At 41.8% G+C, this 24,804-nt stretch overlaps 1 protein-coding gene across 2 annotated transcripts in view; it reads left to right on the top strand.

The window, feature by feature from the left end:
* Positions 1 to 115: 115 nt before the first annotated feature.
* dnajc2 (DnaJ (Hsp40) homolog, subfamily C, member 2) overlaps positions 116 to 24,804 on the top strand; it is a 40,496-nt gene continuing 15,807 nt past the window's right edge. The window contains exons 1-8 of one of the 2 annotated variants that reach the window (XM_086010432.1): positions 116 to 378; positions 7,954 to 8,144; positions 11,269 to 11,344; positions 13,847 to 13,945; positions 14,223 to 14,364; positions 16,139 to 16,219; positions 19,806 to 19,871; positions 21,435 to 21,526. In XM_086010432.1, the coding sequence (XP_085866558.1) occupies positions 324 to 378; positions 7,954 to 8,144; positions 11,269 to 11,344; positions 13,847 to 13,945; positions 14,223 to 14,364; positions 16,139 to 16,219; positions 19,806 to 19,871; positions 21,435 to 21,526 (802 nt within the window). In that variant the 5' untranslated portion in view covers positions 116 to 323. The remainder of the gene's footprint in view (positions 379 to 7,953; positions 8,145 to 11,268; positions 11,345 to 13,846; positions 13,946 to 14,222; positions 14,365 to 16,138; positions 16,220 to 19,805; positions 19,872 to 21,434; positions 21,527 to 24,804) is intronic. The other variant, XM_086010433.1, reaches the window with a different exon arrangement.

The following is a 24,804-nucleotide window of genomic DNA, read 5'->3' as shown; positions in this document are numbered from 1 at the left end:
TAAAAGCGCAATTCTGTCATTCCCAGCAGTATTACTGTAGCATGCAGCCGGCGGATTGCTGCCCGGAACGTTTGTTTGCATTCCCCAGTAGTTGGCTAGACTGGTTCAGCTGTTGCACGGGGAGGGGGTGGAGCGTGCCCCGGAAGTGTTTGTGTGAGCGCAGCCGGCCGGTTGTTGCGTCCATGCGGAGCCGGCGGCGGCGGCTGTTCTCAGCGTTACTGAGCCGGAGCGCTGGCGAGCGGGAGGGCGACTCGTTGGGCTGGCGGCGGTTTTCATGGTCCCGCGAACAGTGCTTGTGACCGGGGAGTGTGAGCAAGTTGACGATGCTGTGCGAGGCGCAGCCGGGCCTAGCCACTGCCGTCTGTAAGCCCCTGCCAGGTAAGAGTTTGCGCCGAGAAAGGGGAGAGGGAACACCCGTTCTTGTCTGTCCCCCGAGAGCCGGCAGACCGAGAGATCAAAGTAAAGTCACAATGTAAGGCTGACAGTGCGCACTCCTACCCTTGCATGCTGCCGGATCTGGCGCTCCCGGGGGGCCCGATTCTCTGTAGCTTGGCTTTAATTTTTAACAAGTGATTTAAACTACCAAGTTGTGAAACATGATAAGTTGCTCGACCTTTAGGATGTTCATCCAAGACCGCGGTAATGTAGTTTGCAGATTATTTGTTGGTCTTCATGGGACTGGAAACTCCAACGAGACTGGTGGCGATCAGTGTCTGAAAGGCACTTCATGCCGCCTTGTGATAAATTTTGCAGTACCAAGGGATGGTTAAATGAAACAAAATATTGTTGCTTTCAAAATGCAATGGGAGGAACTAAAGGTGTGTTTCAACCCGGGTATTATAAGAACTCTAGGGGTAAATGTAATAAATTCAAATTATTGATAACATAGAAATAACTTATTAAACTGAACATATTCACTTTTGAGGCATTCTAATTGTTAAAGCTTGCCATTTGTGTGAATATCATTCCAATTTTAATCAATACGGAATAGTTGAACATATTGCTTTAAAATATTGAGAAAATAAGATAAAGTTCCAAGGCCCCTAGTGGAGAAAATCACCACAGTTGGAAAGAGTAAGACAGAAGAGGAAATCGCTTGATGCCAAGCTTGACTTTGAAAAGCTAAAGATTATTGAAGTAAAGAAAGGGAGAGGTGAGAAGTTCCACAATTTTGAGGTTTTGGAAAAGAATGAGTTGGTGTAGGAGACTGTCCAATGAGTCTTGATTTCAATACAGTAAGGATGTGCGGGGGCAGAGAAGCTTGAAAATGAGCATACTTGGAGCTTCAAAGGAACGAGAAAAAATTTCAGAGGAACGCTGATCACAGTAGTGTTGCTAAAGTAGAAAAGAGATGAACGCTTGCGATGATGAGAAGTTGGAGGCTGGAGGCAGGAGAAAGATCAACTATCAGATGACCAGCTTTTCCTTGTATCCTTTCCGGGATTGCGAGAGAGGAACTGGAAGAGTTTTTCATGGATGGGGCCATTATTCAATTCTTGGTTGGACACGGGCTTTATAGAGAGTTGATGTTGACGGGAAAATAGGTTTTACAAAAGAAGCAGTTTCTTAGAAACAGCTTTAGAAAGGGAGCCGATTTGTAAGTGTTCTTTTTGAGATCAGAGAAGATGGGCCAAGAATGGTGATGGATGAAGAAAGACTAAGGGTAAAGCTACTAACTGAATATTAGGAAGACCAAAGTCATTGTCTTGAATTCCTGTTGTAAAGTTTTCTCATTTGCCACAGACTCCACCCCACTTTCTCAGGATGAACCAGACTTTGTGAAATCTTGGAATCCTGCTTGACCCAGAGCTGAGCTTCAAACCCCACATCCTTTCCACCACCAAGACCGCTCACTTCTACATCTGCAACATTGCTCACCTCCTCCCTACACTGCTCACCTCCTCCCTACGCTCGGACTCTCCGCTGTTGAAACCACCATCCATGCTTTTTGTCACCTCTGGGCTTGATTTCTCCAGTATCTGCCTTGCTCTCTCATCCTGCACTGTTCATAAACTCCAATTTGACAGAACCTGAGCTGAAAAATGCAAGAGATGAGATGGGAAAGGGTGGTGAGGGAGATGGAGGAAGGAAGTGCAGAGTAATGGGGGTGACGAAGGCGAAGGTTAGCAGCAGCGGGGACGAGTAGGCGGAGGGAGCAGCAGAGGAGGCTGTACAGATGAACTAAGATGGGCTAAATTATCTTGTGATCTTTGCAATTTATTTCCTTAAATAAATTTGTAAATTGCTTTGCCCCTTGAATAATAGGTTAATTGAGAGAATGTTCACAATGAAAACAATTTAATAACAAGGATTTACAATTGGTATTTTTTTGCATCAAAACTGAGTATGATGTGATGTACACTTAACCTTACAGTAAATATCTGGCTGGTCAATAATTATTATAAATCCTACCCTGTGAATTTCCATTGGGAATATTAAGTACTGTATCATGGATTGGAACAATTAGTAGATAAACAGGAACTGAGCTAATTAAAATGCAGTGACCTAATTTACCACTTTTTTTCGGTCCCCTTGCTGAGCTATGCAGCAAACAGCTTTTCTAATAAGACTATATTAAAAATAGTCTGCACAAGCCTACAGGCACACGGCAGCTACCATTGAAGGTTTCTAAAATTCTTGATCAATAAGGCTACATTAGCAACATGGCAATTGCTTCTTGTAATGGCATCTTCTGTAGAGATTTTTTAATAACTTTTACTAAAAATGTGGGTTATGTTTTGTAGGTTTCATTTTAAATGCTGGTACAGTTTTAATTATCTGCCTTCAGTAATCTTTCTAAAGTAGTTTTAAACACCACTGCTCTTTGCTTCATAGAAAACACTTGGATCAATACGAAAGAGCTCCTTTACACATAAGTCTGCTCACATGGATATCTAATATTCAGGTTTGCCCTTTTCCGATGCTAAGCCCCAGCCGCTCCTGTAACATTCCAACAGGTTATTTAACAATGCTGAGCCTCCTATATCTGTGAAATGCAAAGATTCACTGTCAGGCCATTGAGCTGTAAAGCAGTGAAGAAACAAATAACTTGCATTTATATAGCAGTAGATGAGGATATCCCAAAGCGCTTCACAGTCAATTCATTACTTTAGGAGTGTCGTTATTGTTGTAATGTTGGGAAACGCAGCAGCCAATTTACACACAGCAAGATCCCACAAACTGCAATGAGCTAAATGTCCAATCAAACTGTTTGATACAAAAGCAAAATACTGCGGATGCTGGAAATCTGAAATCTGAACAGAAAATGCTGGAAATACTCAGCAGGTCAGGCAGCATCTTCGGAGAGAGAAACAGAGTTAACGTTTCAGGTCAATGACCCTTCGTCAGACCTTAAAGTTAGAGATGTAACGGGTTTTAAGCAAGGAAAGGGGAAGGAAAGAACAAAAGGGAAGGTCTGTGATAGGGTGGAGGGCAGGAGAGGTTAAATGACAAAAGGTATGATTGTACAAGGCAAAAGGAGGTGGTAATGGGACAAGTAAAGAAACCAAAAGATGGGTCTAGAAGAGGTGTAAATGGGAATGGCAGAAACATCAACAGCTGCCATCTGAAAAATGGGGGCAGAGGTCATGATCTGAAGTTGTTGAACTCGATGTTCTAGTGATGCTTGGTTGAGGGATAACTATTAGTAAGGACACCAGGAAAACCTCCCTGCTCCTCTTCGAAGTGCAAAGGGATCTTTTTACAATATCATCACAAAGGACAGGCATTGGCTTAACATCTCATCTGAAAGATAATACCTCTGGCAGTGCAACACTCCCTCAGTAATACATTGAAGCGTCAGTCTAGATTATGCACTCAAATCTCTGGAGGGGGGCTTGAACCCACAAACATAGAAACATAGAAGATAGGAGCAGGAGTAGGCCATTCGGCCCCTCGAGCCTGCTCCGCCATTCAATGTGATCATGGCTGATCATCCAAATTCAGTACCCTGTCCCTGCCTTCTCCCCATATCCCTTGATCCCTTTAGCCTTAAGAAATATATCTAACTCCTTCTTGAATATATTTAATGATTTGGCCTCCACTGCCTTCTGTGGTAGAGAATTCCACAGGTTCACCACTCTCTGGGTGAAGAAATTCCTCCTCATCTCAGTCCTAAATGGCTTACCCCTTATCCTTAGACTGTGACCCCTGGTTCTGGACTCCCCCGCCATCAGGAACATCCTTCCTGCATCTAGTCTGTCTAGTCCTATTAGAATTTTATAAGTTTCAATGAGATCCCCTCTCATCCTTCTAAACTCCAGTGAGCATAAGCCCAATCGACCCAATCTCTCCTCGTACGTCATTCCTGCCATCCCAGGTATCAGTCTGGTGAGTCTTCGCTGCACTCCCTCCATGGCAAGAACATCCTTCCTCTGATAAGGCGACCAAAACTGCACACAATACTCAAGGTGTGGTTTCACCAAGGCCCTGTACAACTGCAGCAAGACATCCTTGTTCCTGCGCTCGAACCCTCTCGCCATGAAGGCCAACATACCATTTGCCTTCTTAACCGCCTGCTGCACCTGTATGCTTACCTTCAGCGACTGGTGCACAAGGACACCCAGGTCTCGTTGCACTTCCCCTTCTCCCAATCTATTGCCGTTCAGATAATAATCTGCCTTCCTGTTTTTGCTACCAAAGTGGATAACCTCGCATTTATCCACATTATACTGCATCTGCCATGCTTCTGCCCAATCACCCAACCTGTCCAAATCATACTGGAGTTTCTCGGCATCCTCCTCACAGCACACATGCCCACCCAGCTTTGTGTCGTCTGCAAACTTGGAGATGTTACATCTAGTTCCCTCGTCTAGATCATTTATATATATTGTGAATAGCTGGGGTCCTAGGACCGATCCCTGCGGTACCCCACTAGTCACTGCCTGCCACTCGGAAAAAGAGCCGTTTATTCCAACCTTCAGACTCGGTGGCGAAGGTGAGCAGAACACCGAGCCATGGTTGAACAGTAACTGAGAACTTAATTCTGTGAAAATACCAATAAACTACTCCTAAAGTAGTATATAATCATTTGAGCACATCTGTACATAGGAGTTCTGTCATGTTGGTTATACGGACAAAAAAAGTCAAAATATCCATTCATTGTTCAAGTACTGAGAACTTCTGATTGAAAGTACTAACTTTCCACCACCATTGCATATTGTAGCCACTACTACTGAATGCTATGGAACAACTGCTCTCGAGTTTATTACTGGTTAACCTATTGCCAATCTACTGTATCTAAGAAAATAACACGGCTATAGACTAAATTTAGAAATTACACTGGTGTTTGGGGCTCTAGAACTGAAATTTGGGTTCTTTGTCAATGTGCTCTAGTGTGATACCTAAATGAAATGCTAACATTTATTACATTCCCCAAACAGGCGTAAATGTAGTATGCTAATTTGTTTTGTTTTAGAAATTGAAGGAACCCTGATGAAGATTTGGTCTTGGCTACCAAGACTTAGTCTGAAAATACATCTTTCAGAGAGCTAGGTTTCAGTATTCTGTAAAAATGTACCTCCAGCAACAACAAAAAAATCAAGCACAGTCTCTGCACGGAGAAGTTAAGCTACATAACTTGGGAGAGCAGCCGTAACTCCTGTTTGAGTTTTATGCCTGAGATGTTATAGTAGTGTATTTTGTCTTGGGTTCAGTAAACTCCAGTTTAAGTTTAAGAAGTATCTGGTGATGGGGCATTGCAGTAGTGTACTAATTCTTGGGTTAGACATTGGCCCGGATTTTGCGGTCAGTGGTGAAGCAACGGCGCTTGCTACGCTTGGCAGCTGCCCACAGACTTTTCACGGGTTTTTGAGCAGCAATTTGCCATCATCGGGCGCGTGGTCCAGCGCAGCGCCCTCTACAGGGGACCTGTGGTGTGTGTGTGTGTGTGAGCGGGACAAGCAACAGCGTCAGATTGAAGAGTCCTCACTGAGACACACAGAGGCTAAACCAGGAAGTATAAATTAGAATATTTAATTCATTGTAAACTCATGTACAGAAAGCGAAATAAAGAGAGGTAAAGAAAAATGGGATTGAGAGAGAGCGATAAAAGAGAAAGAAAAGGTTTAAAAAAAAAATTTAATTAAAAAAAAAATCTGCTCTAAGTAAAATTTGAAGGAATGAAACTTCACACTTGTGAAATTAAACTTTCAGTGCCAGAGAGGTTGTTTGGCAATAATTAAGACTTACCATGCCTTTAAAAATTCACTTGCATCTGAATGCACCAACCCTAACTTTTTCTGGCGTGTTTAGTGGGTACATTTTCTTGTCGTTCCTGGGATGTGGGCGTCACTGGCAAGGCCAGCATTTATTGCCCATCCCTAATTACCCTTGAGTAGGTGGCAGTGAGCCGCTGCAGTCCGTGTGGTGAAGGTACTCCCACAGTGCTGTTGGGGAGGGAGTTGCAGGATTGTGACCAGCGACAATGAAGGAACGGCAAAATACTTCCAAGTCAGGATGGTGTGTGACTTGGAGGGGAACTTGGAGGTGGTGCTGTTCCCATGCGCCTGCTGCCCTTGTCCTTCTAGATGGTAGAGGTCGTGGGTTTGGAGGCAGTGTCGAAGAAGGCTTGGCGAGTTGCTGCAGTGCATTTTGTAGATGGTACACACTGCAGCTACGATACGCCGGAGGTGGAGGGAGTGAATGTTTAAGGTGGTGGATAGGGTGCCAATCAAGCAGGCTGCTTTGTCCTGTATGGTGTCGAGCTTCTTGAGTGTTGTTGGAGCTGCACTCATCCAGGCAAGTGGAGAGTATTCCATCACACTCCTTACTTGTGCCTTGTAGATGGTGGAAAGGCTTTGGGGAGTCAGGAGGTGAGACACTTGCCACAGAATACCCAGTCTCTGACCTGCTCTTGTAGAGACAGTATTTGTGTGGCTGGTCCAGTTAAGTTCCTGGTCAACGATGACCCCCAGGATGTTGATGTTGGTGGATTCGGCGATGGTAATACCGTTGAATGTCAAGGGATGGTGGTTAGACGCTCTCTTGTTGGAGATAGTCATTGCCTGGCACTTGTGTGGCACAAATGTTACTTGCCACTTATCAGCCCAAGCCTGAATGTCATCCAGGTCTTGCTGCATGCGGGCATGGACTGCTTCATTATCTGAGGCGTTGTGCTGTCATCAGCGAACATCCCCACTTCTGATCATGTGATGGAGGGAAGGTCATTGATGAAGCAGCTGAAGATGGTTGGGCCTAGGACACAGCCCTGAGGAACTCCTGCAGCGATGTCCTGGTCTGAGATGATTGATCTCCAACCACTACAACCATCTTATTTTGTGCTAGGTGTGACTCCAGCCAGTGGAGAGTTTGTCCCCTGATTCCCAGTACAGCAACCTCACGCCCTTACATGGATTTCAATGCCGAGTCTATTGGCGAGGTTACCAGTGTAGTGAAGGTTGCAGAGGAACAGGGTAAAGCAGACGGCAACTTCTGGATTTCTGCCTTTAACTGCGCATGTGTGGATTCTGGAAGTTGCTGTCCAATTTACCCCATGATAATGGTGAGTGCTGTTAGCCTCACCGTTATTCTTAACACAAAATCAGGGCCACTATGTTGACATCATTCACTGTCCCCTACAGTAACTCATTGTTCCTCTGGACTTCAAAACCAGAGAACTCTTGCCTCCCTCAATCTTTGCTTCCTGCATTCATTAGGCTTTAAAAATCCAAGCTTTGGGTAATCACTATTTCCTGATTTAATCTCTATTACTCTATTCAAATTTGGTGGTATCCTACACTATGAACTTTGGTCCTTGACCTTGGATTGACAGTTCCTCATTATAAAGAAAGGCATTTTGTAATATTTGTATGTATAGCTGTTAAATTATGCATAGCACAAAGTTAATTTCCCGAGCTTTCAACTGGAATGTCAGTTTTTAAAGTTTCCTTTGAGATTGGTTGAATAAGAATATATGTAGCAAGACCTTTTCAGGCAAGTTCTTTTTACTTCCAGCTTCTGTGCTATGTCCGGTGGAACCAGTTGGAAGATGGTTTGAAGCACTCTTGAAGCGACAGGCGAGGAATGTGTCGGCCTCCTTTCATGAGCTGGAAGATGAGAAAGAATCATCATCTGAATCAGAAGATGAGGAATTACAAATAGAGGAATATCCATTGCTGAAAACACTTGACCCAAAGGACTGGAAGGTATGCATTGATTTGTTAAACATTGTTCTAATGGTAGTATTTAAAATCTCTGCCTACCAAAGATAATCTTCAAGTTACATAACACATAACTGTAAGAGTGTGAATGTGCTTTTGCATTCCTAATCTATTCAGCTTGCTTCGTATTTCTTGACCCACTCTGACTCTTTGCCTTATAGCCCTGGCTTGGCCAATGCAATCCTTAGCATAAAATACCTCTATATCCATCTTTATTAACTTCTTTCATTCTTTTAAAACCTCAGATTGTACTTTTTTTGTCTCACCCCAAAAGCATACTTGCCAATGAGAATAGATGTAGCTTCCTGAATCTTTGTTGTTACCCCAGCTTTTGTAAGTCTGGTGACCATAACTGGACACTTTACTGCACATAAGAAATAAAAACAGAAAATGCTGGAAACACTCAGCAGGTCAGGCAGCATCTGGAGAGAGAAACTGTACATAAGACCGTACTAATACATTATAAAGTTGTAATTCTATGGATGGTATTTATGTACCCCAAACATGGATGTAGTTTATATGGACTTCCAGAAGGCATTCGATAAGGTTCCACATAAGAGACTGTTAGCTAAAATTGAAGCTCGTGGAATTGAAGGCAAATTATTGACCTGGTTTGGAGATTGGTTCGGCGGTAGAAGACAAAGTAGGAATAATGGGTATGTACTCGAATTGGAAGGAAGTGACTAGTGGTGTCCCACAAGGATCTGTGCTGGGGCCTCAACTATTCACTGTATTTATTAATGACTTAGATAACATAATAGAGAGCCATATATTCAAATTTGCCAAAGACACACAGATTGGTGGCATAGTAAGTAGTGTAGATGGGAGCATAAAATTACAAAGAGATATTGATAGATTAAGTGATTGCGCAAAACTGTGGCAGATGGATTTTAACGTGGGTAAGTGTAAGGTTATCCACTTTGGACCAAAAAAGGATAGATCTGAGTATTTTACAAATAATGTAGTGAAAAGCTAGGAACAGTGGCAGTCCAAAGAGATTTAGGGGTCCATGTAGACAGATTACTCAAATAATAATTAATATAGTGGTCAGGTACAAAAAATAATCAAAAAGGCTAATGGAATGTTCGTCTATATATCTAGAGGGGTAGAATAAAATGGGGAGAAAGATTTGCTACAGCTATACAAAGCCCTGGTTAGACCACAGCTAGAGTACTGTGTACAGTTCTGGGCACTGCACCTTTGATAGGATATATTGGCCATGGAAGGAAAACAGCGCAGATTCACCAGAATGTTACCAGAGCTCCACGGGTTAAATTATGAGGTGAGGTTACATAAACTTGGCTTGTATTCCCCAGAATATAGATGGTTAAGAGGTGAATTGATTGAAGTTTTTAAGATTTTGAAAGGAATTAATAGGGCAGATAGAGAGAAACGTTTTTTACTGGTGGGGAGTCTCGGACAAGGGGACGTAACTTTAAAATCCGAGCCAGGCCATTCAGGAGAGAAGTTAGGAAACACTTCTTCACGCAAAGCGTGGTGGCAGTGTGGAACTCTCGCCCACAAAAAGCTACAAATGCGAGCTCAATTAATCATTTTAAACTTAAGATCAATAGATTTTTCTAGCCAAGGGTATTGAGGGATATGGAGACAAGACCGGTGGATGGGTTAAGATTCAGATCAGTCATGATCTCATTGAATGGTGGAACAGGCCGAGGGGCTGACTGGCCAACTCCTGTTCCTAGGTTCCTATTTGCCTTTGTAACTGCTGCCCTGGGCAATGATAACAATTTGACTGTTTGATCAATTATTACACCTATATAATTTTTTGAACCTCCTTATTAACCTGCCACATACTTTTAAATATTATTTAATGTCAGCTGTGGCTCAGTTGGTAGCACACTCGCCTCTGGGTCTGCAGGTTGTGGCTTCAAGTCCCACTCCAGGGACTTGAGCACATAGATCTAGGCTGACGCTCCAGTGCAGTGCTGAGGCAGTGCTGCACTGTCGGAGGTGCTGTCTTTCGGATGAGACGTTAAACCGAGGCCCCGTCTGCTCTCACAAGTGGTTGTAAAAGATTCCAAGGCACTATTTCAAAGAGCAAGGGAGTTATCCCCGGTGTCCTGGTCAATACTTATCCCTCAATCAACATAACCAAAAAAAACATTATCTGGTCATTATCACATTGTTGTTTGTGGGAGCTTGCTGTGTGCAAATTGGCTGCCGCGTTTCCCACATTACAACAGTGACTACACTCCAAAAGTACTTCATTGGCTGTAAAGTGCTTTGAGATGTCCGGTGGTCATGAAAGGCGCTATAGAAATGCAAGTCTTTTCTTTCTTTATTTTTGCCATTAATATATTATTTTACATATCTCAATCTTGATCTAACACATTGCCTTTTCCTAGCATGATATTTCCAGTTTCTTTCTTCCCTTTATCCCCACTTGCTAGTATGGTTTCTTCTGGATAATTCTCGTACCTACCCAAAGTTGTGACTCCTGTTTTCAGTGGAACCATTCCATGATGCACGGCACGCTCTCTGCGTGGAGCAACCTAGCAGGAAGGGAGAAGGGGCTCTGCAGCAAAGAAAACGCATGTGTTTTATTTATTTAAAAAAATACTCAAACCAGATGTTTGTAAATATATCTATACTTAACTGAATATGATCCCTTCCACTGTTTGGAATAAGCTACTAACAGCACGTGACTTTAAGCACCAATTAGTTTGATAGGACCCAAAAGGATGCAAGATCACTAGGATGGATTGGAGATAGGGAATGCCAATTAGCTTCTACTTAACAAGCTTTTAATAACATAACCATTTGTGAAAGTATGAAATGTGAAGCAATCTGGCTTTTATTTCCTCTGCTGTTAAGATGATAAGGTTTGGTTGAAGACACTTGTACAGTCAAGGCCCTGGAAATGCACAATATCTTGGAGAAATATTTTCAGTATAGCAGCGAAGGTCGTAAAAATTTCTGTTGGCTTGTAAATCATGAGGTAAATAAAAAGCTATTAAATGCCAGCAACTCATCCTGGACTGAGAGTGGAATGGAGTGGCGTGTCATGGTTTATAGTTAATCTGAGCTGTCCCTCTCTCTATTTCTTTCATTGTTAATTTGATAGTTGATTTTTGTACCTTTTTTATAGAATCAAGATCATTATGCAGTTCTTGGGCTAGCACAGTTGAGGTATAAAGCAACACAGAGGCAAATCAAATCTGCACGTAAGTATTTTTCTGATCTGAATAATTCACTCCCTTTGAGTCCCTCTTATTCTTACATCATTATTGATGTATGTTTCAAGGAATTTAGATTTGTCAATCAAAATGTATTTTTTATTGGACTTGGTCTATATGCAAAGACTTGAAATGTGATTATGAAAATGCTTTGTCAACCCTTTGCTATTTCGGGGGAGGGGAGAACAGTCGTACATTCATTTTGATATAACAACATTATGTGAAAGTGACGCAGTAACACATTTTTATGTACTTGATGTTATTGGCCCAAAAATTGCTGTGGCAGGCCAGCGTACGGTGCCCGTTGTTAGACGTTCCAATGTCCGTTTAACGTTGGCGATACCTTTGCATTGCAAGTTGCTGGAAATGCGAGATGAAAACAGCGCCCCTCTACAGGGCATCTGGGATCTAAATGAACAGGGCAAGCAACTGTGTATCTCCTTAACCAATCAGATTGAAGGATTGTGAAATGAACAGCGCATGGTCTGAACAAGGAGGTGTAAGTTAGAGTGGGTGAATTCAATGTCAAATCAGGTACAGAGAAAGAAATAGAGAGAAAGAAAGACTGGATTAAGAGAGAGGAAAAAAGAGACAGAAAGAAAATCAACAACAACATTTAAAATCTTGAAGGAATGAGACTCCACACTTGTAATAGTTAATTTTCAGTGCCAGAGAGGTTGACTGGCAGTAATTAAAGGGTACTTAGACTGAAATGGACAAGCCCTAACTTTCTGTAGCGAGTTTAGTTTGTATCTACCATGCAAGTACAGGAACTTCACGCCACTCAATGCATTTGAATGGTGACACAGACAGTGAGATGCCGTTTTCGCAAAGCTAATGGTAGAGCGGCACATCCCGGACAACAACTTTTGGATTTCCACATTTAATTGCGCATCTGCCCTCGCCAGAAGTTGCTGTGGTATTTGCACATACATAACAGCGAGCGCTGTTATTTAGACAGCAATTTTTGGGTCATTCTGTTGTGGGTTTGGCCTCATTTCATGAAGACAGTAACCTTTCAAGCCTTGCTTTCGAAAACTTTATTGGCTGTAAATAATATCATTTGTAGGCATTATTTATTTCATAATTCTATACGGTAGTCCTTTTTACTTGAAGGCAATTAAGTAAATTTACCTTTGTAGCATTATCTAAAGTGGATGAAACATAAGCAGCCCAGCAACAGCAATTTGAATTAGAGAGAATCTCACCAGCAAGACTTGGGGTAAAAAAAAATATACATTTTAATTTTGTAATTGGTGACCTCACTGGCAGTATCACTTAAAGGAATTTTAGCTCGATCAGGCTTATTGTCATTGGGGATATAGTCATCAACCCAGGAATCATCCAGCATTGATTCTTTCAAGCTAGGATCCCAGTGATGTCATCAGCATTCATGTTTAAACCAGCAGTTTTCAAATTTTATTGTGTGTGCGACTCCCTTTTAAATATTAGCACAAGCCCAAGGGCCTCCCTGACGTAACTGTCAAAACGCAGTGTCAGCTACCTAAAGAAAAACAGTGATATTCAATCATTGCTGCTACTTTTTTTAATGATTAATGTAAAGCAGCAGAAATAGCATGCTAGTAACATGCAGTATGTCTGGCCCTAGGTGGACAAAGGTTTAGCTTTGTGAATCATCCACGTATAGAATCTAGGGGTCCATGGATCGATGTTTGAAAACCCATACTTTAAACAAATATTCCCAAAAGATTACCAATGTGGGACTCTCAATGATTCAAGTACTACAGTAAACTCTTGTTTAAACGGCACTTTATCATCCGGAATACTTTAATAACCGGCAAAATAGATATATCTCAATACAAAACAACACCTCAATAACCGATAATTTTGCCGAATCCATCCAGCACTCGTTTTGCCGAGTCCGAGTCTCCCGCGGTGGCCGAGTTAGTCAGTGGTGATGGTGAGTGGAAAAGCAGCACGGTGGTAGGTATACCTCTCTGTTACCCAGAATTTTTCATCAACCGGCACCACCCTGGTCCCATAGGTGCCGGATAAGAAAGAGTTTACTGTACTTGAAACAAAAATAAATATTTTGTTTCTACATACGCGCATGCACGCACAAGCCCAAATCTGTCAAGTCACTGGTTTGCCAACATTTTAAAACTATAAAAAATACTAGTTATTTCTCGTGGAGATAATATCTAAAAGCTCTGTAAAGAGCTAGCTATGTATGAGTGGTGCCCATGGAGTTAAGATCTCTGCATGCCACTAAGTTGAGGGAGTTAAGAAATGAATAATACATATTAGACTGGAAACCAAACTGAGTACATATAGAAAGGGTACCTAATCCCTCCTGGCGAGTGCATGACTGATCTCATGGCAGCCTTTGTACAGACCATGGGGACTCGATTCATTCAGGATTGTAAATGCACTCTCCACCAAGCTGAATGTTAAAAACAGGACTTGCTCAGAAATGTATTTAAACAGGCGCAACGGAGATCAATTTTAAGCCACCATATTCTCTTTCAGATAAAACGATGGTATTGAAACATCATCCTGACAAAAGGAAAGCGGCAGGAGAACAGATAGGTGAAGGGGACAATGACTACTTTACATGTATTACAAAAGGTGAGAATTGTACTAGTGTGTGAATTGTAAGTAAACTGTGTGCAAATGTCCTTTATTTTATTGTTTAAAATGAATGTGATGTTGATTTTTTTAAACCCCCTGCTGTAATGTAGAAAACTGTTTAATTTGTGAAAAGTTTCAAATTATATTTGAACTTTAAAAGTGATGGGGAGGGATTTAAATGTGGCTAATTTCATTTGTTGGGTGGGTTGTACCTACTGTTGGGAAGGGACGTGCACTATTCCATTCATTAACGGCATTTTTCCTAATATTTCAGCCAATGAAATACTGTCAGATCCCTTGAAACGCCGAGCATTTGACAGCGTAGATCCTACATTTGACAATGCAGTACCTTCTAAAAGTGAGGCAAAAGAGAACTTCATTGAGGTGTTTTTGGCAGCTTTTGAACGGAATGCCAGGTGAGGGGGCAATCTCCAAATACTCTACTGTGGAAAGTTTGAACATGTTGAAATCTCAGCAATGACTTACTTTTCCATGAATAGATCTGTCGCACGAGTAGAGGAGAGCAAGTTGAATTAAACAGTAACAGCCCAAGCCAAAATGTGCACTTCTGAATATCAAAATATATTGCTTTCACAAATCACACATGCGGCTTTTTAAAAATAGGAATTAAATCTTAATGCAATAGCATTAAATCTTAATGCAAGGTAGCTAGCTCCATTTCGGTGAGAACAGTAAATTTCATTTGAAGAGTTACCGTTAGGAAGTTGTGCTCTTGTTACATTGTGACAGATTGTTAGAGCTGTTGGGAGTTGCAGATTGTGTTCACAGTGGAAGGTTTACGTGTTAGTAATTCCTTATCACAATTTCCGAAACATTTATCCAGTTGTCGCACTGATTTATACAATTGGATAAAAGCTACACGGCTGACGAGAGTGTGTTCCAATTTGGTCAAGCTGATTTATGACAATAGCTTTGAACTTTCTCAGTGTATTTTGGCATTTTAATGCCTAGTTTTGCACTATTCCTAATGTAAACAATAATCATTTGAGTGCATTCAGTAGATTAAATGACTCCCGGACTACAGCTCATTAGCCAATTGGATTAATCTATGCACATCTTGACCTAATGGCCTTAATGTTGACCTATCATTTGTGTATTCCTTTTCCTTCTAATATAGTTAATGAGAGAACTTGGAATCTTCTAGGAAGTGAGCAAATTTATTTAAAGGAGCATGAAAAAAATCACGCTTCTGCTCCTATTTGGTATATGCAATTACGCTGCGTTTGACATCTTTGAAAAGCAATCTCTTTGGAGTTCTAGTGAGAACACTGTCGTGGCTTTGTGCCTGCACCATATTCACAACTCTCCTTATTTTAGCTGCGACTGGTTGGATAACAGATGTCGTTTTAAATCCTGCAATGCACAGCTCAATATCAGACGTGAAAATTCATAATTCGGAGCCAGCCAGCAGCAACTTTATAACTGAGACAGCAATATGTCCAGAAGGACCTTCTGACTGGCAATCTGCTCTTGAGCAGATGTGATTATATTGCACTGTAATTTGATCATGTCTGTAGATTCAAACAGCTTTGTTGCATTCACATAAACATGGATAAAACTGAAATGGTGTAAATGTAATGTTGCAAAAATAGAACTAGTATTACAAGATTTGCTGGTTTGTGGAGGGTGGGGTGGAAAGAGCGTGCTAATTGATCCATTTACCTAGACTCTCAATCTCGGCTCCATCCTTTCAATTTGGGGTAATTTGCTCTTCACCCCTCCGCCCCCCCCCCCCCCCCCCCCCCCAAAATGTAAAAGCCAAACTCCCGCCTTGGGCCTCTACTGATATTAAACTCACTGGTTTATAGTTAATTTGTTTGTCCCTTCCTCTATTTTTGGATAAGGTTATAACATTTGATACCATACATTGACCAGTCAGCATTCCCATTTCAAAATCCAGGTTTACTGCACACCAGACAGTTTTCTGAACTCTGTCCATGTATTCTAGAGATGTTTTTGTAATCCTAATGATTCACGTACCTTATTCAGTGTATTTTTCTCATTTTGGATTTAGCTTCTAGTTGTTCAATTGCACATTGCTGAATGTGGTTTAATACTGCTTCCTTATAATACCAATATTTATTTTTGTTTCTTTTGTAGTATATGAGATTTGTCTTGCATTGTGTTTTGCCTACAATTGATTAAGAAAAATACAAATGTTACTCTTAGGTGGTCCAAAAAGAAACATGTCCCAAAACTGGGCAATTTGAATTCTTCCATCGAAGAAGTAGACTCTTTTTATTCATTCTGGTGAGTTTATTTTGCCTCCTAGTGCACTGTATTTTAGAGGTCAATTAGTGTTTATCCACAAGATGTATGATCTACTGCTACAACAATAACAACAACTTGCATTTATATAGTGCCTTTAAGGTACAAAATGTTCCACGGCATTTGACAGTGTTTTAACAAAGGGAATGAGAAGGTTTTCAAGGGGGTTGAAGACAGTTAGCGAGTGAGATGCAGGGTCTAGGAAGGGAGTTCAACAGAGCAAAGCGTAGGTTGCTGAAAGATTTGCCTCCAATGATGGGATGCCCAGGAGCCCAGCATAGGTAGATTACAACCTTCTCATAGTCATTTCACTATTTAATTTAAGTCTCACTAACCTACCTTCAACCCATAGGTCTGCACTTTTTTTTTCTCGCCCATTATCTCCTCTCCCTCTTCTGATGTATTAGCAGGTTACAGCTCATAGGTTCGAGTTGTCCTTCATTACCTAGGCGGTCCTTATTCCTGCTTGAAGTTTGACCGTGAGCAATACCAGTTACTAGAGTCTACTCTTGATAATTCAAACATTATTTGCTCTAGAAAAGTTTGGGCCTGTAAATGTCCTCATCTAACATCCACACATGTACTTCTGGCTGCACGGCCCATGGGGGTGGTCACTCTGGCTGCCTGCCTGCCTCTCTTCCCGCGGCCCTGTGAGGAGCACACAGTGTCCGTCGGTACACTTGAGGCCTTCCACGACTGGTGGGCACCACAGCGACTGAAGGGTTTGGTGAACACGGGCAATAATATTGTTTAAGTTGGAAGTTTCCTTTGTTTTAGGATTTAGTTTTCTATTAGTTGTGCCCCTTTAAAAGGGGACACTTTTGTTTGATGACACTGGAGCAACCCAGTATCTCCTTATCATTGATTTAAGAAAAGGCATACTTCTGGCTGGAATTGTGACCGGGAACCTTATCTGATTTTCCATGCAGCTGAGGTCAGTTTACTCAGCACAGACCAGCACCTGGGACTTTCCTGATCTTTATTGCTAAACTTACTTACCGGGTAAGCTTGCTGCATTATCAAGAGACACTTCTCTTCTCTTTTAAGCAGTCAACCAGATAATTGTCATGCACTTTGTCTTTCAAGCTTAGTTATTACCAAGGGAAATTATCCATACCTAGATGGATTCTAATCAATTTTTGGCGTTAATTAACAAAAACATACACCTGACATTAAAAATACTGGATGACAAAAGAATAATTTAATAAATTATCAAATCTACACGCCTTATTTCAGTGCAGATGTCTTGAAAATTACTCTCTTAGTCTAGATGTCAGGTTTGACTCCGTGTGGTAGCACTCTCGCCTCTGAGTCAGAAAGTTGTGGGTTAAAGCCCCACTCCAGAAACTTGAGCACATAATCTAGATTGACACTTCAGTGCAGTGCTGAGAGAGTGCTGCAATGTCAGAGGTGCCATCTATCAGATAAGATGTTAAAACTGAGACGCTGTCTGCTCTCTCAGGTGGATGTAAAAGATCCATTGCACTATTTGAAGAAGGGTGGGATGTTCTCCCGGTGTCCTGGTAAACATTTCTCCCTCAACTAACGTCACTAAAAACAGATTACCTAGTCATTTACCTTATTGCAATAAGCAGCAGGGTGCTGTGTGCAAATTGGCTGCTGTGTTTTCCTAGATTAGAACAGTGACTATACTTCACAATTACTCCATTGGCTATGAAGCACTCTGGGGTGTCCTGAGATCATGAAAGGCACTATATACATGCAAGTTTTTATTTATTTCATTGTTTCATAGATTCATACAATAGTACAACACAGAAGGAGGCCATTTGGCCCATCGAGTCTGCGCTGGCTCTTGCGAAGAGCAATCCATTTAGTCTCACTCCCCCCGGCTCTTTCCCCATATCCCTGCAATTTATTCTCCTTCAAGTATTTATCCAATTCCCTTTTGAAAGCTATTATTGAATCTGTTTCCACCACCCTATCGAGCAGTGCATTCTAAATCCTAACCACTCGTTGAGTAAAAAAGTTTTTCCTCATGTCACCTCTGGTTCTTTAGCCAATCACCTTAAATCTGTGCCCTCTGGTTATCGACCCTTCAGCCATTGGGAACACTTTCTCTTTATTTAATCTATCTAAATCCTTCATGATTTTAAAAACCCTCTGTCAAATTTCCTCTTAGCCTTTTCTGCTCCAAGGAGAACAACCCCAGCTTCTCCAGTCTATCCACGTAACTGTAATCCCTCATCCTGGGAACCATTCTAATTTCTCCAAAGCCTTCACGTCCTTCCTAAAGTGTGGACAAAATTCCAAATGCTTCCGAGTGATGTTTTGTAAATTGTGGCAGCCATTTGAGCAACGAGCTCATCTGGCCATCACATGCTAATCACACAATCACAACATTGACTTGTAGCATGACATCATGGACAGTAATCACTGGATGGCATTTTAAGGTTGGCAGCATAATGCGGAAATACATGAAATCAAAAACAAACCCAAAATAGTAAGTTTGAGGCTAGTACATTTCAATGGAATCTGGAAAACTTAAAAATGTTCAAAATGCTATGGTTCCACTGACCGTGCAGTAACATTATATAGAGGGCCAATGTGTAAGTTTAGCTTTTAGGTGAGATACTAGATTACTGCTGTAGTTCTCCGAGTTAAATCTCTGGTACTTGCAAGAATGAGCTCCTCAGCAGCAATTAATGACAATAACTGAATGTGTTGAATCTTGAATATTGCAAATGCAGGGACTTGGGCAATTTCCCCCCCCAACAAATTCTGATAATTTTAAAGGAAAATTGATTCCCAAACAAATATTGCAATGATTTCCTCTCTCTTTTTAATGCAAGAATAATTGAATTCTTCTGCATGTTCTGAAGCTATTGTGTTTCTGTTAATAAGAGGTGTGCTTGTTGTAGGGGTAAGATTATAGATAAGGAGCTTAGTATCTGTCTTTCTTTCTCCCTTCCTCCCCCAGAAAGAACTCTTTCTCCACATGGTATATCAAGTGCTGTTGATCTAGTGGGTAGCACTATTGCCTTCCAGTCAGAAGGTTGTGGTTTCAAGCACTACTCCAGCATGTAATTTGGCTGAGGCTTCGGTGTAATACTCCGTGAGTGTTGCATTGTCGAAGGTGCTATCTTTTGGACGTAACTTTAGACTGAGGCCCCCCAGCTGTTCAGTTAGTCATAAAAGATGCCATGGCATTGTCCAAAGAAGAATAGTGCCCTGACCAACATCCTTCCTGGGACCTTGTGTGCAAACTGGCTTCTGCATTTGCCTATGTAATAAGTAACTGCACTTCATAAAGTCATTCATTAGTTGTGAAATGCTTTAGGACATCCTGCAGACGTGTTAAGCTGCCATATAGATGCAAGTTTGTTTTTTTGTTCTCCTGACTGCAAATGTGCCAGGTGAAATTCAGAGAGTGTTGTCATTGGTACTTGAATGTGCAGCTGTGGGTATTCAGCATCCTAATTGCTATGGTACTGGTTGAGCTTCTAGTTGTACAACATATGATCTCGTCATTTTGCAATATCTTGTCATGTATTTGCTGGATTTGTTTTTCGTCTGCTTCATTGTTAATGCTCAAGTCCGTTATGTTTAGGTATAACTTTGACTCTTGGCGGGAATTTTCTTACTTGGACGAAGAAGAAAAAGAAAAAGCGGAGTGGTATGTAATCTTTCACTCATATCCTTTGGTTTTATTCAATATTTTTTGAAAGCCTTTGGCATAATTCTTCTTCTTGTAGAAACATTGCATGTGAATCCTCCTCTGGACAGATCCATTTGTTCACCAAAAATGCAACTCTGACAATTGAAGCTTCAATGCTGACAATTCATACAAATGAAACAGTTAGAATATTTTTAAAATGAGATGGAACAGTATTTGTCCACATTGAAGGAGGCAATATCCCGGATAGACTTGTTCCCTCCCCCCTCCCCTCCTTTCCCCCCCCCCCCCCCCCCCACTCCCACCCGCCCAACCGAAAAAAACCTGTAGGCAGTGGCCCAAACTGGGATAGGGTTTTCTTTGTCGCATAAGTGCATGTTCTTCCCAAATGGCCAATCTTTGTGTGTGACCTTGGATAGCAAGTTTAGCAGGCTGGTTGACTGTGGGATCATCTGAGCAAGATCCAGTCAGCTGCAGAGCTGGCATCCACGTACCCTCGCTTGTAGTAGGAATTGCTGGGTACAGATCAAGAGCATTAATCCTAGCTGCCCGTGTGTGGGTTTCTTCTCCTCCTCTCCCTGCCTGTCTCTGCGGAGGCCGAGTCCAACTCTGGAGCCTCTGCCAAAGTTTCGGCTCTGTTCAACTAATTTCGCATGGACTAGGGTTTGAAACGTTGATCTTCTCATCTGTACATAATACGCAGCAGATATACCTACTAGGTGAGGTCATGCAGCTTTTATAAATTATTATTTCAGTTTCAACTTTTACCATAGTGATGCAATTATAGATGACACATTATTGCCAACATTGACTTTTGAAAAGATTGGGAACTTGCCAAGTTAGAATTGTACGCATAAGCAGGAGTCATTCCAATCCATGGCACTGTGCGTTAGAGCACCATTATGCCACCCCAAGCCTGATTTAGACTTTTAGCTCAATCCCATTCCTTGCAAAATAATGGCCTGGAATTTGCGGACAGCAGTGAAGCGAAGGCGTTCACCACGGGCCCAGAAGTAAGCTTCACACAAGGATCTTGTGATCTCTGAGTCGAGAACTTCGGGTTTTCGACATTCAATTCAGATCAACAGAGGTTAGTGGGGATCCCCTTGTGCGAGCTGCTGTGACCTCAACAAGCTGTCTAAGCAGCCAATCAAAACGCAGAATTCTCACACAGCTAATAAGGAAGTGAGTAAGCTTTTAAAATTCTAACTTTTTAAATATGTTAGAGAAAAACAAAGATTGGGGTTCTCACATGGGGAAAAGGCAAACCTAAAATAAAGATGAACACTTCTTAATTTTAAATTTTATTAAAATGGATAAATTTGACGCTGCACAAAATTAAAATTGTTTTTTCAGGCCCTTAACCTTTGTTTAGCAGTCAATACGCTGTTAAAACCCCAGTTACAGCTAATCCCTTTGGGTCTAACTTTTAATGGGGAATTTAATAGTGTAATTACTGTGGAAGAGCCAAAGTTTTCATCAGATTCCCTGTCCGAATTCACTCAAGGATCAATGAGCATTAGCAATCTAGTCTTAATGCTTTTCGTGATTTTCTCTCTGCAGCCGAGATGAGAGAAGGTGGATTGAGAAGCAGAACAGAGCAGCTCGGGCACAAAGGAAAAAAGAAGAAATGAATAGGATAAGGACACTAGTTGGTAAGTTGAGATGATTTTTGAAAACTTCTCTACAAGCTCCTGTTAATTTGAAGTTACATTGAAATTGAACTACCTGTTAATTCAATTTTTTCAAGCGTAAAATGTTTCCTGTGCTGTTTATTTAAATTGCTTCATTTGAATTACAATTTCTGCCCCCTTCTGTTCGCTATCATACTCTCAGTTGCACTACCGTGGAGATGTGCTGAGTGGAGGCCAGATAGGACAGAAGGAAAAATTAGTGACTTGGCAATTAGTGCATGTGCGTCTCAGCAACAAGGTCCTGAAATAAGAATGGTGTGGAAATGCCGGTGTTGGACTGGGGTGGACAAATGTAAGAAGTCACACAACACCAGGTTATAGTCCAACAGTTTTATTTGAAATCACAAGCTTTCGGAGCGCTGCTCCTTCGTCAGGTGAAGTGGAGAGATGCCTATAGACACAGATTATATAGTCAGAGAATAAAGAATCTGGCATTATTCTCTGACTATATAATCTGTGTCTATAGGCATCTCTCCACTTCACCTGATGAAGGAGCAGCGCTCCGAAAGCTTTGTGATTTCAAATAAAACTGTTGGACTATAACCTGGTGTTGTGTGACTTCTCACATCTGAAATAAGAAATGGGTGAATATTAAGAGCCTTCATCTTATCCACATGCTGAAGAGCTTTTCAGTAATCTATAATATGACTCTTTGCGAGCCTCATCATCAAGGCAGCCTTTGACCGAGTGTGGCATCAAGGAGCCCTAGTAAAATTGAAGTCATTGGGAATCGGTGAGGACTTGCCACTGACTGGAGTCATACCTAGCACAAAGGAAGATAGTTGTTGGAGGCCAAGCATCTCAGCCCCAGGTCATCGTTGCAGGAGTTCCTTAGGGCAGTGTCCTAGGCCCAACCATCTTCAGCTGCTTTATCAATGATCTTCCCTCCATCATAAGGTCAGAAGTGGGGATGTTACTGATGACTGCAGTGTTCAGTTCCATTCACAACTCCTCAGATAATGAAGCAGTCAGTGCCTGCATGCAGCAAGACCTGGACAGCATTCAGGTTTGGGCTGGTAAGTGGCAAGTAACATTTGCACCACACATTGCCAGGCAATGACCATCTCCAAGAGAGTCTAACCACCTCCCTTTGACATTCAACGGCATTACCATCATTGAATCCCCCACCATCAATATCCTGGGGTCACCATTGACCAGAAACTTAATTGGACCAGCCACATGTAGCCACTGTATTTAAGAGCAGGTCAGAGGCTGGGTATTCTGCATCGAGTGACTCACCGTCTGACACCACAAAGCCTTTACACAACCTACAAGACACAAATCAGGAGTGTGATGGAATACTCTCCACTCGCCTGGCTGAGTGCAGCTCCCCAACACTCAAGAAGCTTGATACCATCCAGGACAAAGCAGCCTGCTTGATCGGCACCCCATCCAGCACCTTAAATAGTTACTCCCTCCACCACCGGCATACCGTGGCTGCAGTGTGTACCCTCTACAAGATGCACTGCAGCAACTCGCCATGGCTTCTTCGACACCACCTCCCAAACCCGTGATCTCTACCACCTAGAAGGACAGGGGCAGCAGGCGCATGGGGACACCACCACCTACAAGTTCCCCTCTAAGTCACACACCATCCTGACTTGGAAATATATCGTCGTTCCTTCATCATCACTGGGTCAAAATCCTGGAACTTCCTCCCTAACAGCACTGTGGGAGTACCTTCACCACACGGACTGTAGCGGTTCAAGAAGTCGACTCATTATCACCTCTCGAGGTCAATTAGGGATGGGCAATAAATGCTGGCTGTGCCAGTGATGCCCAGATCCCGTGAATGAATAAATAAGAAAAAAAAACAAGTAATGTGAATAAGTATAGTGAAGTACGGCATGGTTTGCTCTAGATTGAGAAAGACTAGAACTAGTCAAACACTAATCTATAGATAAACCTTTGTACGTATGTGTGTATGTACTAACGGTGAATATCAGATTTTGGGTATCAGATCAGCTCTTCAGCAACTGGGGTATTGTTTGTATTGCACCAGTCGCGGGGACCTGTCCTTCGGTGTTCAACAAATCTATGATTGAACATAAATAAAGAGCAAGGATAGTTTTGTAGTCTCTGGCGGGTCAATTATTTGTTTAGTCCTCAGAATGATAAATATAATACTAGAAAGACCTGCAGTATATAAGCTGTTTCTAAAGGGATTTTTTCTTATACTAATAAGGTAGGGAAGGACAGGCTTCAGGGAACCTACGTACAATAGGTCTGGGTGTCGGCTTGACTTAGTTGGTAGTACTTTTGTCTCCGAGTCAGAAATTTGTATGTTCAAACCCTGCTCCAGGACTTTAGCACATCTAGGCTGATACTTCAGTGCAGTACTGAGAGTCTGCTATGTTGTTGGAGGTGCCTTCCTTCATCCTTCATATGAGACATTAAATGGCCTGTTCAAGTAGACGTAAAAGGTACCATGGCATTATTCGATGAAGAATAGGGAGTTCTGTGCTAAAGTCCTGGAGCAGGGTTTGAATCTACAAATTTCTGACTCGGACAAATGTAGGTCCCTTACAGTCAGAAACGGGAGACGTTATAATGGGGAACAAGGAAATGACAGAGTAATTAAACAAATACTATGGTTCTGTCTTCACGGAAGAGGACACAGATAACTTCCCAGAAATGCTAGGGAACCAAGGGTCTAGTGAGAAGGAGGAATTAAAGTAAATTAGTATTAGTAAAAAAATAGTACTGGAGAAATTAATGGGACTGAAAGCTGATAAATCCCCAGGGCCAGAGTACTAAAAGAGGTAGCCATGGAAATAGTGGATGCATTGGTTGTCATCTTCCAAAATTCTATAGATTATGGAACAGTTCCTGCAGATTGGAGGGTGGCAAATGTAACCTCACTATTTAAAAAAGGAGGGAGAGAGAAAACAGGGAACTAACATCAGTAGTAGGGAAAATGCTAGAGTCTATTATAAAGGATGTGATAACAGGACACTTAGTATATATCATCGGGATTAGACAAAGTCAACATGGATTTTTGAACGGGAAATCGTGTTTGACAAACCTACTGGAGTTTTTTGAGGATGTAACTGGTAGAATAGATAAGGGAGAACCAGTGGATGTGGTGTATTTGGATTTTCAGAAGGCCTATAATAAAGTCCCACATAAGAGGTTAGTGTGCAAAGTTAAAGCACATGGGATTGGGGGTAATATACTGGCATGGATTGAAAATTGGTTAACAGACAGGAAACAGAGAGTAGGAATAAATGGGTCTTTTT

The sequence above is a fragment of the Somniosus microcephalus genome, chromosome 17 (genome assembly GCF_052327205.1).
Source record: "Somniosus microcephalus isolate GS21.2 chromosome 17, FLI_Smic_1.0, whole genome shotgun sequence".
NCBI classification, from domain to species: Eukaryota; Metazoa; Chordata; class Chondrichthyes; order Squaliformes; family Somniosidae; genus Somniosus; species Somniosus microcephalus.
The sequence above is the reverse complement of the archived record's forward strand: the minus strand, read 5'-3'. Positions and strand labels throughout refer to the sequence as shown.